The sequence below is a fragment of the Eptesicus fuscus genome, chromosome 14 (genome assembly GCF_027574615.1).
Source record: "Eptesicus fuscus isolate TK198812 chromosome 14, DD_ASM_mEF_20220401, whole genome shotgun sequence".
Taxonomy (NCBI): Eukaryota; Metazoa; Chordata; class Mammalia; order Chiroptera; family Vespertilionidae; genus Eptesicus; species Eptesicus fuscus.
The window spans coordinates 55,820,855-55,835,850 of NC_072486.1; the positions used below are offsets into that span (position 1 = coordinate 55,820,855).

The window sequence follows — 14,996 nt, forward strand, 5'->3', positions numbered from 1 at the left end:
GGGGAGGTTTTCTTGTGTCTTTGGGGTTCTCGTTATCAGCTCACATAGTCCTTTCCCTTCCCTTCACTGCAGTAAGGTTTTGGTTTTGTTTCTCTTCAAATGAAAGACATAAACTACCCTGGCTGCCAGGGAAATAGAAAGTTTTTCTTTACATCCAAATAAGGACAAGAATGCACTTTTCTTCTTTCTCTTGATGTCTCTCAAGAAGCTGTGGAATTCACGCTCTGGGCCTTAGCTCAGGTGGGTCCTGCTTACCTTCTAGATTTACAGGCACACCTGAGGTGACTCAGGGGAGGCAACTCTACAAACACAAACACTCCCTATGCATATTGCTCCCGGTAATGTGTTCCTTAGAACAGAACAAAACATGGTGTTTGAAAAGCAACTTAAGTGAGTCTTATTGTAGTACTTACTAGTAGAGGCAATCCCAACCATAACACAGCATGAGATGGGCAGTCAGCCGATGCCCACAGCAGCAAGCTGACCAAGGTGTGGGAGCGTGGCCATCCATGGCTATCGGTTATTCCACTGAAGGACATAAGGCCCAGGTCTGAGAAATCTGTGCTCCCTTAGGGGAGGCATGCATGTGACTAGAAAGAACGGCCTGCCCTATCAGTTAATCACTTACATCTCTGCCTTCTTTTCTCTTCCATTCTTGTCACTCCAATTCAGGCCCTAATTATCACTGTGGACTCTTATTACTTATTCTCTTTCAGAAAAAAATCCAATGTCTTATGACCTGCCAGACCGGTATGATCTGGCCTGCCATCATTGTCTGACCTCATCTCCACTGAGTTTACTCCACTCCTGCAACACTGGCCCCTTCGTCACTCCTCAAACCTCCCAACTTCCTCATGCCTCTGGGCTTTTGCACTTGCTGTTCTATTTGCTAGGAATGCTTTCCCCCCAGACATCTACATGGCAGAGTCCCCCACTCCCTTCTGGTGTTTCCCAACATGTATCTTCTCCGTGAGACCTTTCCTGGCCAACCTACCTACAACTTCAACTCTCCTCAACTCCCGATTCAATTTCCTATTCTCCGTTTTCTCCTTAATTTTTCTCTTTAGCACTTATTTCTATTAATATTTGGATACTATTTTGATTTATCTTGTTTATTGTCTGTCTCTTCTAAGAGAATGTAACCTCCATGAGGTAAAAAAAAAATGTTTTGTTCATTGCTGTCTCCCTAATGCCTGGGACAGTGCCTGGTGCTTAGTAGATACTCAGCATTTTTTGGTTGACTGAATTAATAAATTACTCATCTCATTTTCTCTTATCTGTTGCCTTCTTTTTTTCAGATAATCTAGTGCTACATACTGCTAAAGATTAAATTATTATTTTTGGCCACATAAGTCTCACAAACTCTATTAGTGCCCATTGCCTATTAGGTTAAAATTTCTATTTCTCAGCCTAGACTTAAGGACTTAACCAATCTTTTTTCCTATCCACTTTTCTAGCCTAATCTGCACCACTCAATCAGGACTTCTGTTTGGGAAGCTGGCTTCCTTGCTGGCCCCAGCTCTGTCCAGCATGTTCCTTCCCTCCCCCACTACTATTACTCAAATAAATAATCCATCTAATGAGCCTATAAGCATAGGTGGAACCACATGAGCAGCAATGATAGAATTTCTGTTCTTATCTCTACCCAGTTATATAAGAGCGCAGCCTTCTGAAAAATAGCCTTTCCATTGGGTATTTCTGTGGCTCCCCTAAAGATACCTCATTTGTGCTCACAAAATCAGTTGTTCAGCGATAAGCACCATGAAGTTTCTACCCTACTTTTCCTCTATTGTTTGTAAAGGTCTTTCTTCCCTTAAACACTCTTAGGGTGCCCTCCTTACCTCTTCTTTGGGGATTGCCTATGTCCTACTGTGGGTTTTGCTTCATAATTCCAAAGCCACCAGTCCCTCAGCCTAGAGCTGGATTGGGGGCTGACGTGGGGAGAAAGCCCTTCTCTGCAAGGCACTTTTCCTTTCCGTCATCTCTCCCATCCTCTCTCCCTCCCTCCTTCCTTATCTCCTCCCCTCCCTTCCTCCCTCCTCCCTTCCAGGACATCTGTTGAGCTTCTGTAATGGTCAAGCATGTCCTTGGTGTTGGATTATAGCCATATGGAAACACGCAGGGGAATCTCCATCTTCTTAGAAGTCTACTGTGAGTCTCCCAGGTAGAGTCTGCTGTGCCATTTCTCTTGCAGACATTGATGACACAGCTCCTCTAGCTTCTTAAAGCCAATGTTCCCACTCTTCACACCTGTGGTCGCCCTACTCTACCTAATCCCCCAACCAGTGCACACATAGAAGCTTCCACACTCATCCATCAAACCTGGTGCCCAGCAACTCATGCGAATGGACACCTGTGAGTCTGGTGACTGTGTCCCGTTGGACCCGCCAACCAAGTCTCAGTGCCTTTTAGGAAACATCACTGCCTACTATGTAATGAGACTTTGGATCTTTTCCCTGCTGGAGGGATCCTCAATTTTTCAAATGTATGTAAAGCTTAAGGTGCAATTCAAAAATTTGCTTTCTGTGTTGGGTACTTTTTACTGATTCAGCCTCTGAGGTTTTACCCTCCTATAAATTATAGCACCTGCTCTCTGAGCTGTTCATTTAGCACGTAGCCATGTGTGGCCCTCTTCTGTTAATGACCTTATCTTTCGAGTCCTTCTTGTCTCCTCATGTGGCTTACTAGAAAGGACAGAAGCTCCTTCCTTCTTATTTCCTGTACAGCACTTAGCATTGCTTTATACACATAGCAATGGTTAACATTATTTATTGAATAAATATTCAGAATATGCTTTGGAAAGGTCAGTGGTTAACAAGCTGTTGCAGCAACATGGAAAATTCCCTTGAGTAGGAGACCTCAGATGATCATCTTTCCAGGTTATGGCACATGCAGACTGAGGCATATTGTACAATTGACTATTGCATGAGTGTTTTCATGCACTAGTTTACATGAGTCCCCCTTCCAGCCTTCTTCTTTTTTTTTTTTTTAACATATATTTTTATTGATCTCCCTGTGGTAGACCCTCTGCAAAGATCTCCGACAGTACCTAGGACCACAGACTTCCTGGACATGGGGCACTTCTGCTCCTTGTCTGGGATCATGAAATCCCATTGTCACAGAGAGACTTACTGATGTAATGAGGAGCCATAATAGGGTGTGCTGGAACATCAACTAGCCACCCTCCTAGTTTGTCCGAAATGTCCTGTATTATGCTTGGGAAAAAGAAAAGGCAGCATGAAGGAGAATGGAGACTATTCTTCAGCCCTGAAATCACATTAATTGAACTTCCAGATAATGTCATTCTTCATTTTTCCAAATACCAATTTACAGATTGTATCCCAGGCTCCCCAGAGAAGCAGAACTTGCCAAGTATGCTTGTCATTTCTCCTAATTGGGTGTTTAAATTAATCAGAGGACTCTTGTTTTCATTTACCTTGGATTATACAGCAGCAACATTCTGGTTCATGTTGCTCATAGAGGCAATCCCATTGAAAGGGCAACAAATTTCTGACACTCTAAAGCAGGGGTGGGGAACCTTTTTTTCTGCCAAGAGCCATTGGATATTTATAACATCATTCTAGGGCCATACAAAATTATCACCTTAAAAATTAGCCCGCTATATTTGGTCAAACATTTAATTAGCTCTTCACTGTCATTGGGCTAGACATTCCTCACTCTGCTATAAAGGCTTAGGAAGCTTCCTCTCTTCTACTTTCCTGAGCATTTCATTTGCTGCACCCTTGGAGAGAAAAAAGGTACCCTTGTCTGTGCCCTGCTTGCTGTCCATCATCTTTACTCCTCCCACCAAAGTGGCCCTGTAGACTGAGCTTTGTGTCCATAAGGGAGTAAGAACTGAGAATAACATTCTTGTCATCTCACTTGCTAGTTCCCTTTTGACTGATCTCCAACCTTCCCTTAGTTTTATTCCTGAATATGAGATCTTCTGATCTGGGAAAGGTTAGGGGCTGAGAAATCACTGAAGAGTGGACAGCTTGGTAGAAACTTGAGTTAGTAAATCTATTCCACCAGCCTCATCCACCCTTCTGCTCCCCTGCTTTCACCACCCAATGGTCCTTCTGATCCTTTCCCCAGAGTGCCTTCTCCACATCCTTCCCCAGTTCCAGTTTGGTTAACTTCCTGCCTGAAGCCTCTGGCCATGCATTTTCTATCACTGTGGTCTCATCATAGGGGTGGGACTAATGGAAGACTCACTCCTTGCATTAGTTCTGGGAGCTCAAAGTTTGGAAATTCTGTTTAGAGTGAGATGCTGCAAGTCTCAAACTTGGTTCTGCCAGCAGCAGGCTCTGGCCTCTGAGCTCTCCCGAGACTGGGAAAAAGGGTTGCCATGCTGGCTCAGAAGGCTAAGTATTTCCTCCCATCTCTCCACTTTTGATCTCTGGCAATTAACTCTGTGGAGGTGTGGAGGTGTGCCTGCCTTGTACATGCTTCTTGGGGTCAGACTTCAGACTATTAGGGATGACAATCAACATCAGTTACCCTAGGCAGCAAGGAGGCCCAAATACTTTCACAAATCATAGGTTTATGAATCTAGGTTTCCCTTCCTCTCCTCTTCTCCCTCCTTTCTCTTTTTCTTTCTATCTAACAAACCACATTGGCTACCATCAGATACTCATTACTGTTTAGCAAAAATCACATCTCTTGTTCAAACAAAGAAAAAATAGCTTTTTTGGTGGTACATATGGATCAGTGACTTGTGACCAAAGGAAGTGGGTGGGTGAGATAGGATTAGACAGTAAACTCTTTATCAGGGACAGTTATCTACTTTCTACCCCTGCTTGCCTCTGATCCTTTTGGCCCCAGCCCCAGCCATCTAAGGCTGTGACAGTCCTACTCTCGTGCTAGAAATGAACTGAAGGTTGGCAAGGAGCTGTCACTGCTTTGAAACCAGCGATGACGACAGCGTGGGAAAGGTGTAGGGCCAAGTCAGAACTCGAATGTTCTCTCTTACAATCACGGTAAGGTCTACTAGTTAGTTTGCCCACCATCCTAAAGCACGGCATATCACTCCATTATTATTATTTAGGTAAGGATTGGTCATGATGTGATGGGATATGATCTATATTACATCCTATATTGGTAGTTGTCACAGAAGTGCCCTCCCCCATGATTACAAACTAATGGTTTTCCTTTGACAAAATCAGGAAACCCTTAGTAAGGGCACTCAGGTTACTTTATTTGATATTTAAAGCACTGAGCCTAATTGGCCTTTAAATTCATCGGTGAGAGTGAATTATTAAATTTTTATAATTTTAATTTTTAAGCATTTTTGGGTCCCAGGCCATATTTATTGTTTAAATTATGTTTTTGTGCTAGGTCCTATAACAACTAGGCCCCGATATGAAGGATAACAACCAATCTGCTGAATTAATTTTAAAGACTTTTCTTGATATATCACTTTTCATAGTGAAGGAAGGGTTGGCTTAAATGAGAGCTTTCTAAGAAAAAGTGAGTGCTTGTAGTATTTAGAATGTCTTGATTCCTGCATTTTATCTTTTTATTTAGTTTTAATCTTGCAACTAAAAATTATAACACAACCAAGCACAAAAATTCTATGTTTTGAGCAGTTTCTGCCTAGAAACTTATTATACAGCTACTTTGAATGACTTTGATCAGCTGAAATACAGTCATAAACCAGTAAGTCAACAGTTAAGACTTCTGATTCACCAGAGGAACTAAATTCAATTGAGAAACTAAAATCCATGCATTTTACTAAGTGGGAGAAAAACCTAACATCTTAACTCAGAATGTATTTACTTGATTTTGCATATGATTATAAACCTTAATTATCTGTTTCTCAGGTTATAAACTGTTTATAAAGTGGCATTTAGGAATTTGAGGGCAGCCAAAGGCAGTCACAGCAACGTTGAAAGGATATCTAGTCTGATAGAAGGACGGGAAAGATAAAAATGATTGTTGCAGTAAAATGCATCCTGTATTAGTGTTTATGGAGAAAAATTCAGATGATGGACTATTTATTCTGCCTTAAAGGTCAGAGAAGTACATAATATATTTTATGAGGGTTTTTTAAAAATTCAATATTGTTTAAATAAAATTAGTTTTACAACTTAAGGCACTTTACTTCATATATTGTCATCTGTAGAACATTGCTCTTGAGTTATTCCATATGAATGATATTAGTGTATTTACTAATCTATATACATAAAAGCCTAAGCGACCAGATGATGGCTGATAGCTATGACGTGCACTGACCACCAGGGGCAGACACTTAACGCAGGAGATGCCCCCTGGTGGTCAATGTGCTCCCACCGTGGGAGCGCCGCTCAGCTACAGACAGGTGCCAGACACCGGGCTGACAGCTGGCAAGCGCAGCTGCAACTGGGCGAGCCTCTCCTGTGGACACTCCCCCCAAGTGCCTGGCAGGCGCAGTACCAAGCCCGGCTCGGGCTTGGGCTCCTCCCCGGCCTCCTGCCACTCGCACACTAGTTCATGCTGTGCAGGATCAAAGCAGACAGCGGGCTGGAGCCCGATGAGCTGGCGGGTAAGGTTGGGCTGCAACGGCGGGGAGGTCCACTGATCCCTGCAGGCCAGGCCGTGGAACCCCCTCTAGTACACTAATAAGTGGAGAGATAATAGTTAACACAGCAGTTTTCAAACTCTTCCAGCCCAGATCCCATATTCAAAATTTCTGACTAGGAAGCCCGATATTGGACACAGGCAAGGAAGAGATGTTTGGGGTTCAGTGGATCCCTGAGCCTGTTCAGTGCCCTTCCCACCGTCCTCAGTGACTTCGTAGAAGCCTCACCATGTCCCTGGAGCTCCAGAGAATGTAATGCCGTGCACAAGGTCAGGCACAGAGCTAGAACAGGGCAGGAGTGATTGGTAAGGAAGGAGGCTTTTCAGGCATCCTTAAATCACAGCCCATCAGTGGTGGCCTACTGTGCTGTCCGCAGTGTAATCTACCAAGGGTTTTGTGGCTAATGGAGTCAATTCTAGTTTGCTTAGCATCACTGTCACTCTGATTAGCAACGTGACTCCAGTACCCCATGCATTTGCTGCTGGTGGTGCTGCTGCGGCAGCAGTCCGCACCAGGAGAGCCAGAGGAAACAGGAGAACAACAATCATTTCCTTATGGGCACTCCACTCATGAAAATTAGCAAACTAGAATTTTATTATTGTTGCCATGAATGATGCTGCTACTGCTGTTACAACTGCTGCTGCTGCTAATACTACTACTATTACTACTACTATTACTACTACTATTACTACTACTTATTCTTGTTCTTCTTCCGCCTATACCCCCTTCTTTTTTAGTAGTAGAGCCGAGACACCTTTCTGTAGTGTAGCTAGATGCTTGAGTATTTCTTGTCTTTTGTTATTTGCAAAATCAATTGATGGTCAAACTGATTTAACATTGAAGACTACCTACCTTCTTCTCTCGGGGAGAAGAAGGCCAGGAGAAATTACAGCACCGCAAGCAGGTTAACTAAACCTCGGTCAGCGGGGGTGTAGACTGGAGACTGGGAGTTTAGTGGCTGAAGTACGGCAGTGTTCCTGGTCCTTGGCTGGTGGCTGATGACACTGTGCATAGCCTGTGCTCGATGAGTAGTAGCGCCGCCAGGGAGCCAGGAGGCTACAGTTTCTTTTCTGAGACTGCCCCTTCCAAGGTGGTTGTTTCATCCTCTCCTTGGCAGGAGCTATCTGTTCCTTCTCTCTCCCTGCCATCATAGGTGGCGCCAAAATAATAACTCAACCGGGGAAGCCACACATCAGAAGTGGGGAGGTGGTGGCAACCTATACTAGCACCGCCCTTAAGGGTGGGGAGCAGGGCCTTTCTCCCTGGGAAGCATTGATAGACTATTTCACAGACGGGCTTTGTTATAATAAGTTCCTTTCCCAAACCCCAGAATCATTTATGCACAGCTGCCTTCTCATCTGTGCTCTGCAAAGAGGCCTGAGCATTCCTAGCTTAGACTTTGCATGGCACTGGCAGGAGTGAATCCGGATTCCACCCATTTCTCTCTCTCTTTATGCTGCTTTTTAAAAAAAAATTATTATTATTGTTGAGAAAAGATACACCTCAGCAAGTATTTTTATTGTAAATTTAAACTGGTATTGACTGCCAGGTCAAATTGTGTAATGCTTATAAGCAGGAGCTCTGGAGTCAGACTAACTGGCTCTGTGGACCCTAACTATGCGACCCTGGGCATATCACTTATGGTGTCTCAGTTTTCTCATCTGTAAAATGGGAGTAAGAACAGTACCTGTTCCTTAGGCTTGTGAGGATTAAATGAGTTACTATTTGTGAAGTGCTTATGAGAACCCATGGCAGATAGTAAGTATTAAATCCATGTAAGCTGCTGTTGCTGTTATTATAACTATTATTGTTATTATTACTGGGTGTAAAAGTTAGACTTATCTCCTTGCTTTCCTGAAGATTTGGGCAGAAACCCAAGTAGCTTAGTATAAATTCGTGCCTGGGATAGAAGCCTAAATTGATTGACCTCTTGAAATGCAGACTCTTAGGCAGCAGGGAAAGAATGCTTCGTTTGAAATTACACCTAACTTTAAATGTTGCTTGGCCTTGCCCCTTACATACTGGAGTAAAAAAGTAAGGAAATAAAAGAAGGATAATAATGTCTGCATTTTTAGGTTATGGAATCCTATCTAATAAAAGAGTAATATGCAGATTGACCATCACTCCAACACACAAGATGGCTGCCCCCATGTGGTCAAAGATGGCTGCCCCCATGTGGACACAAGATGACTGCCACAAGATGGCCAGTAGGGGAGGGAAGTTGGGAGGGACCAGGTCTGCAAGAGAGGGCAGTTGTGGGCGATCAGGCCAGCAGGGGAGGACAGTTGGGAGGGACCAGGCCTGCAAGGGAGGGCAGTTGGGGGTGATCAAGCCTGCAGGCGAGGGCAGTTAGGGGTGACCAGGCTTGCAGGGGAGGGCAGTTAGGGGTGATCAGGCCTGCAAGGGAGGGCAGTTTGGGGCAAACGGGCTGGCAGGGGAGCAGTTAGGCATCAATCAGACTGGCAGGGGAGTGGTTAGGGGGTGATCAGGCTGGCAGGCAGAAGTGGTTAGGGGCAATCAGGAAGGTAGACAGGTGAGCAGTTGGGAGCCAGCAGTCCTGGATTGTGAGAGGGATGTCCTACAAATGGGCAGTCGGACATCCCTCGAGGGGTCCCAGATTGGAGAGAGTGCAGGCTGGGCTGAGGGACCCCCTCCCCCACCCACACGAAATTTGTGCACCGGGCCTCTAGTTTAGAATAAAGAGATTGGTTTATATTATATACCCAATATGGTAGCTAGTATAATTATTATGTTTTGAAGGGAAAATCTAGGCCACCTTAAGTCATGGGGATATGGAGCTACTTGGTAGGTCAAAGCATTGTTGATGAAGTTTGCCATATTATTGAATGGTTAAGGTGAAAATTTAAATTTCACCTTATATTGCTTAGTAATATAAACAATTGCAGTGTTTGCTTTATTTGCATATACTTTCTTTAGAACAGAATGCTAACATTTCTTTTTGTATTTTGAATTGAATGTTGTAGAAATCTGCCCTCAGGAGGAAGTGTGCAGTCTGTAAAATCGTGGTCCACACCGCCTGCATTGAACAGCTAGAAAAGGTGAGACAGCGCCACCTGCTGCAAACTCTGATACCTTGCAAGTGTTGGGACTTCTGAGACCAGGTGTCAATTTCTTTTTCCAACTTCTTGAAAACAACGCCCTTTTAGGAAACTGGAAGTCCAACATTTTTACCAGATTAAAAATGGAATGATAGTGCTTAAGGTTCATTCTCTCTGTTGTTTTCTGAAGTCTAATTTGATATCATTTTATGTTGACTCTTGGGAGAAGAAATGATAGGTGAGAGAAAAGCCTGGTAGGCACTGATTTTCTTCACAACAGCAAGCATTGTTATTCACCCATAGAATCTCCCACAAGATATCTTCTCATAAAGAAAAAAATTCCATAAGCTCTTCAACATTGTGGTTTAGATATGTCTGACCTCTGTGAGTTTATGTCTTCCTAAAAAGTGCCTGCAAGGGAGAGAACCAAGCCAGAAAGCAATTCTGAGTTTCTTGCTTCAAGTGAGCGCTGTTCCTGCTCACAGGTTCATATGTGGGTAGGGCTGGAATGGCATCCAGAATCAGTGGAGTCTGCATAGTCCATTTATCTGTCATCTGAGGGGAGGGAGAGGCTCCAATAGAGAGCTGTCTGCTGTCCTCTCCGCTCTTGTGCCTCCTTCTCCATTTCTGCGTATGAGTCTCTGCATTTTCTATGTTCTTGAGCTGCCATGGGTAAATGCGTTGAATTATTTTAGTCTGCTGTAACATTCGTTGAGCTTTAAAGATACATCGCCAATTGTTGCCAACTGATATTTTGTGGGAATGACTGCTAAATATTTTATCTCATGTCCCAACTCTTCTCCTCTTACATTAAGCTCCTTTCACCTTACCTTGTAGCTAAAGAATATGTAAATGACCAGGAGACCTCCCCATCTAATACTGAATACTTTAATAAATACTATTTTTGGGGTGTGTGTGAATCATCATTATCATATTAAAAATTTACCAAGTTTATAATTTTCTACTTTTAAAATCTGAAATGCAGATGGGTAATTTCAGCTGCCTTATATTTTCCCCTGACTATTTATTATCTTTATTGTTTAACGATATGTTGATTTCATCAGTGAGATTGAAGAAGTATGGATTGGAGGAATAGAATCACTTGGGATTTCTGTAGATTATCTAAGGTGATTATTTCAAAAGACTAAGAATAGTGTTAAACTTTGTTCTTCATTCTTTGGGAGGCTTGTTTTATAGTCTCAATATCTGTCACATGTGGGTTTATTCAGGTAATTCATTCCAATATGATGCCTATCCCTAATATAATACCCTTCTCTTTCTTAAATGACAGATTAATTTCAGATGTAAACCAACATTTCGAGAAGGGGGCTCCAGATCACCAAGAGAAGTGAGTATTTCAGAGCTCTATTTCAAATACCAGCTTTAATTTCCCATTGATTAACTGGATTTATAGATATCCACCAGGGATTAAAAAATAAAGTGTATTGCCAGGCTGGTGTTGCTCAGTGGTTGGGCTCGACCCAGGAACCAAGAGGTCATGGTTTGATTCCCTGTCAGGGCACATGCCAAGATTGTGGGCTCGATCCCCAGTAAGGGGCATGCAGGAGGCAGTTGATCAATAATGTTTCTCTTTTATCAATGTTTCTATCTCTCTTTCCTTCTCTCTTCTTCTCTCTCTAAAAATCAATTAAAAAACTTAAAAGAAATAAAATAAAAAGTGTATCTCCATTTTACATCAGCTTTTTATTGATACATCAACAAATACAGTGAATAAAAATCCCCAGGTTTTGTCTCACAGAATGTGCAGAGAGCTAAAGTCTTACTGAATGCACCTGAGAGTAGGGGAGGGCAGAGTGATAGAATTGAAAAGGTAAGAAAGCAATGGCATTTCATTGTCTTTAGGTCCATTTTAATTCGATTTTTCAATTTTGAATGGGTAGAAGCTCCTTGGGGGCAGTATAGTTACTGATAATTCCTATAAACAATGGAATCAGACTTTCTAGATTCAAAATCAGCTTTGATGCTGTGTGATTTTGGACATCTCATCTAATCTTTCAAAATCTCAGTGTTTTCATCTGTTAAGTGAGTAGCTAGATAGATAAATAGGGAGATACAGAGATAGGTGGGAAGGAAGGGAGGGAGGGAGGAAGGGAGGGGCTGCATCTAGGGCTCAGTCCCTGACCTTTCAGTCTGGTAGTGGAGACAAACAGGTAAATCGGAAATTACAGAGTAAGCAGAAGTGAGAACAGGATGAGAGCTGCACTCAGATATATTTGTTCTGCTTTTATTTTGAGGCGATGGAGCAGTGTATGTAGTTAGAGAAGACAAGAATATTGGAGGAGGCAGTCAGCCTTCCTGTGTTATCCGGGATAGTGTAGCTCCAGACTCTGGGTCATACATAGGGTGAGGAAAGTAAGGAAAATTGTGCCACCCACGTGCACTGTAGCATTGGCCAGGAGGGAACTTGATGACAACTCAAACGAAGGAGAAATTTCATAGAATGAAAGGATAGTAGAAGGCATAGTTGTGTGTTTTTAAGGTAGAGTTTATGAATTAACTGGTTTATTCTGTCTTTATGTCCAGAATCCATAAACTCTACCTTAAAAACCAGGGATCCATATGTTTAGCTCTCTGTTCTTTAATCTCTCTCTTTTTTTCTGCATAGATAATTGTTATTGTAGGTGCATTTTTAATGCAAGTATTTTTTGTTCGTTTGTTTTTAGTTTTCACTAACTGAGTCACTTCTCTTCTGTGAAGTCAGATCTCCATGAGTGTTTTGGAAACCTTTTCTCGTCTTCTTAGCAAGGACTTGATGTTTATTCCTTTCCTACATTTTCACCCCTTCTTCTAGATTATTTTTATCAGCATAAACATGCTCTAATAAACCCCATTTCATTAAAACCAATGAAAATATTCCTTAACCACCAATTGTATCCATGACTCTGATTCTCAGTTTTGTGTTCATGGCTAACTTCCAGAAAGTGTGTTATATATAAACAGTATGCCCCCTCCTACTCATTTTAACCTCTTCTGATCTGGTTTTCACTCTGTGCATTCACTGAAATTGCTTTTTGAATGTTGCCAACATCTCACTGATGCCAAACCCATTAGATATTTTTCTGTTCGTTTGTTATTCAATCTTTCAAATGTATTCAGAATGTTCAATGTTCCATTATTTTTGAAATGCTCTCCTGTTTTGACATCTTTCCTAACTGTCCTCTGGTTCACTGGGTTGTCCTTCCCACTCCCTTTCATTGCTCACTCCCCCTGATTTCTGCCTTTTCCTCTGGGGCTGGCACTTGGCCATGTTTTCTCTCTGCCCACTCTTGTTGGAAGAGCTCATCCAATCTCATGGCTTTAAATATCACGTCTGGGCTGACAATTCCTGGCTTTGCATGTCTACTCCACACTACATGTTCCATTTGACATGCCCATTGAATGCATCACAATCATATCAGATATAATGTATGAAAAACTAAGCTCATTTCCATCATCTTAAAAAATGATTAAAAAAAAATTCTTTTATGCCTCAGAAAATGAGATGGCTATTGATCCAGCTGTTCAATCGAGAAGACTGGTCATATTGATTTCTTCTCTTATGGACTCACCCCATCTATTTCACTTGCCAGCCCTATCAATTTTATTTATAAAATATATTACAAACTATCTCTTTACCCCCATTTCTGTTACCAGTGCCTTAGCCTAAGGCACCATGATATCTCACTTTTGACCCCTGCAGTTGCTTCTCCATAATTCCTTCATTTTCTCCTTCAATCTACCATGATTTAAGAGAATGATTATTTAAAGTGAAAATTGGATTATGTCATTTTCCAGCCTAAAATTCTCCAGTGGTTTCTCGCACCCACCCATCTCCCACAAGGACTTCCTTTCAGTTCTTGAGGTGCACATCCAGCTAGTCTCCATCATCAGATGTTTGTGCATGTCGTTGCTGTACTGGAAATCTCTTTGCATGGCCAGCTGTTTCTTATAGTTAGGCCTCAGCTCAAATATCATCCCAGAGTCTTCCATAATGACCACCTCTGCACACGGCCCACCCTGTTCTTTAGCAGAGCACCTTGTTCTGTCCCATTCAGAGCACTTTATGTGTCACAAATATTTATATGTATTACTCATTTGCTTGTCTGCTGTCGTCTTTCTGTAGTATAAGCTTTGGGAGGTCGCTCATGGACTGTGTCCCAAACTCATCATGCCAGGACATGGAGGATGTGATCAACCAGTATCTGTTGACGGAATGCTTTCATAAAGGTCTCCATTTCTCTCAAAGATGTTCACAAACGCTTGGTCTAAGAGGACAATGTGAAGATGAAACTTATGAGGGACTATGGCCCATTTGAGATTCTTAATTAAGAGACCTTAGGTAGTTTACTTAATGTAAATAAAAGAACAGTCACTCTAGAATTTGAATGACACCTCTGCCTCTTTTGTACTCTGTGGTGTCTCCAGAGCAGGGATCCAGAGCAAGGATTGATAGTCACTGTGCCCTTTGCTTGCAGAGTATATGACATGGAAGTTTTTTTCATGAGTTTTGGTTGGATAGCTCTAAGTTGAATTTTTGTGGACCTCAGTTTTCTTAGACATAAGCTATATGTATTGGCTTGTAATTTTAAGATCCTTCAAAGTGCTCTATGAATAATATTATGAATTGAACTGGCTGTGTGAAAATAACTGAGCAATTGTGTTATGCATTTCTGCTTACAACACTGAATATAAATCCTGAAATATTGTGTCTCTGAGATTTTAACACCCATAAGTAATAGCCCTTTCTTTACCCAGTATTTAAAGACAGTATATGAATAATTCAGAGTTTATTGATGAACTATAAAAAGAGGTTATGGTGTCAGAAGCCTTTTTTTGCTATCTTCATAACAGTGTATCAACACTCATATTTGCAGTGGAAGGATCCTGAGTCTAATTTCAGTTTATTAAATTAGGAGATATAGGTATCAAAAGGGAGTAGTGTGAAAAATTAAAGTTCTTAGAAAATAAGTATTAGAAAACAGCAGTGATTCTGTAGAATTCTTTTTCTAATTGATAAAGGCAATTGGTGATCCTTCAAAATGGTAATTACATAATTGAATTGCCAAAGAAATGAGGTTGAGAATTTTATTCAATTCAAAACATATTTATTGGATGTTTACTTTGTTCAACCTATGTTTAATTGGTGGTAGAAGAAATTTATATTAGGCCCAAGGAGACCTCTGAATAGAAGGATGTTGACATCTCAAGACAGGGGGAAGTTACTCAGTTTCTTCTTTAGTATACATAATATGTTATACTACATATTTAGTATAATAACTGGTATTATCCCCTTTAGTGCTTTTGCTTAAATTACTTTATCTTACTGTGTCTTTTTTTTTTTAAGTTGCCTACCTATTTCCTAGGAAGGATCATATTAA

The 14,996-nt window shown here is 41.7% G+C and overlaps 1 protein-coding gene across 3 annotated transcripts in view; it reads left to right on the forward strand.

Annotated features, from left to right (window-relative positions):
• Positions 1 to 14,996, forward strand: part of DGKI (diacylglycerol kinase iota) — a 397,015-nt gene that overhangs the window by 159,426 nt on the left and 222,593 nt on the right. For all 3 annotated transcript variants that reach the window (XM_054726100.1, XM_054726102.1, XM_054726101.1), the window contains exons 4-5: positions 9,544 to 9,618; positions 10,910 to 10,966. In XM_054726100.1, coding sequence (XP_054582075.1) covers positions 9,544 to 9,618; positions 10,910 to 10,966 — 132 coding nt within the window. The remainder of the gene's footprint in view (positions 1 to 9,543; positions 9,619 to 10,909; positions 10,967 to 14,996) is intronic.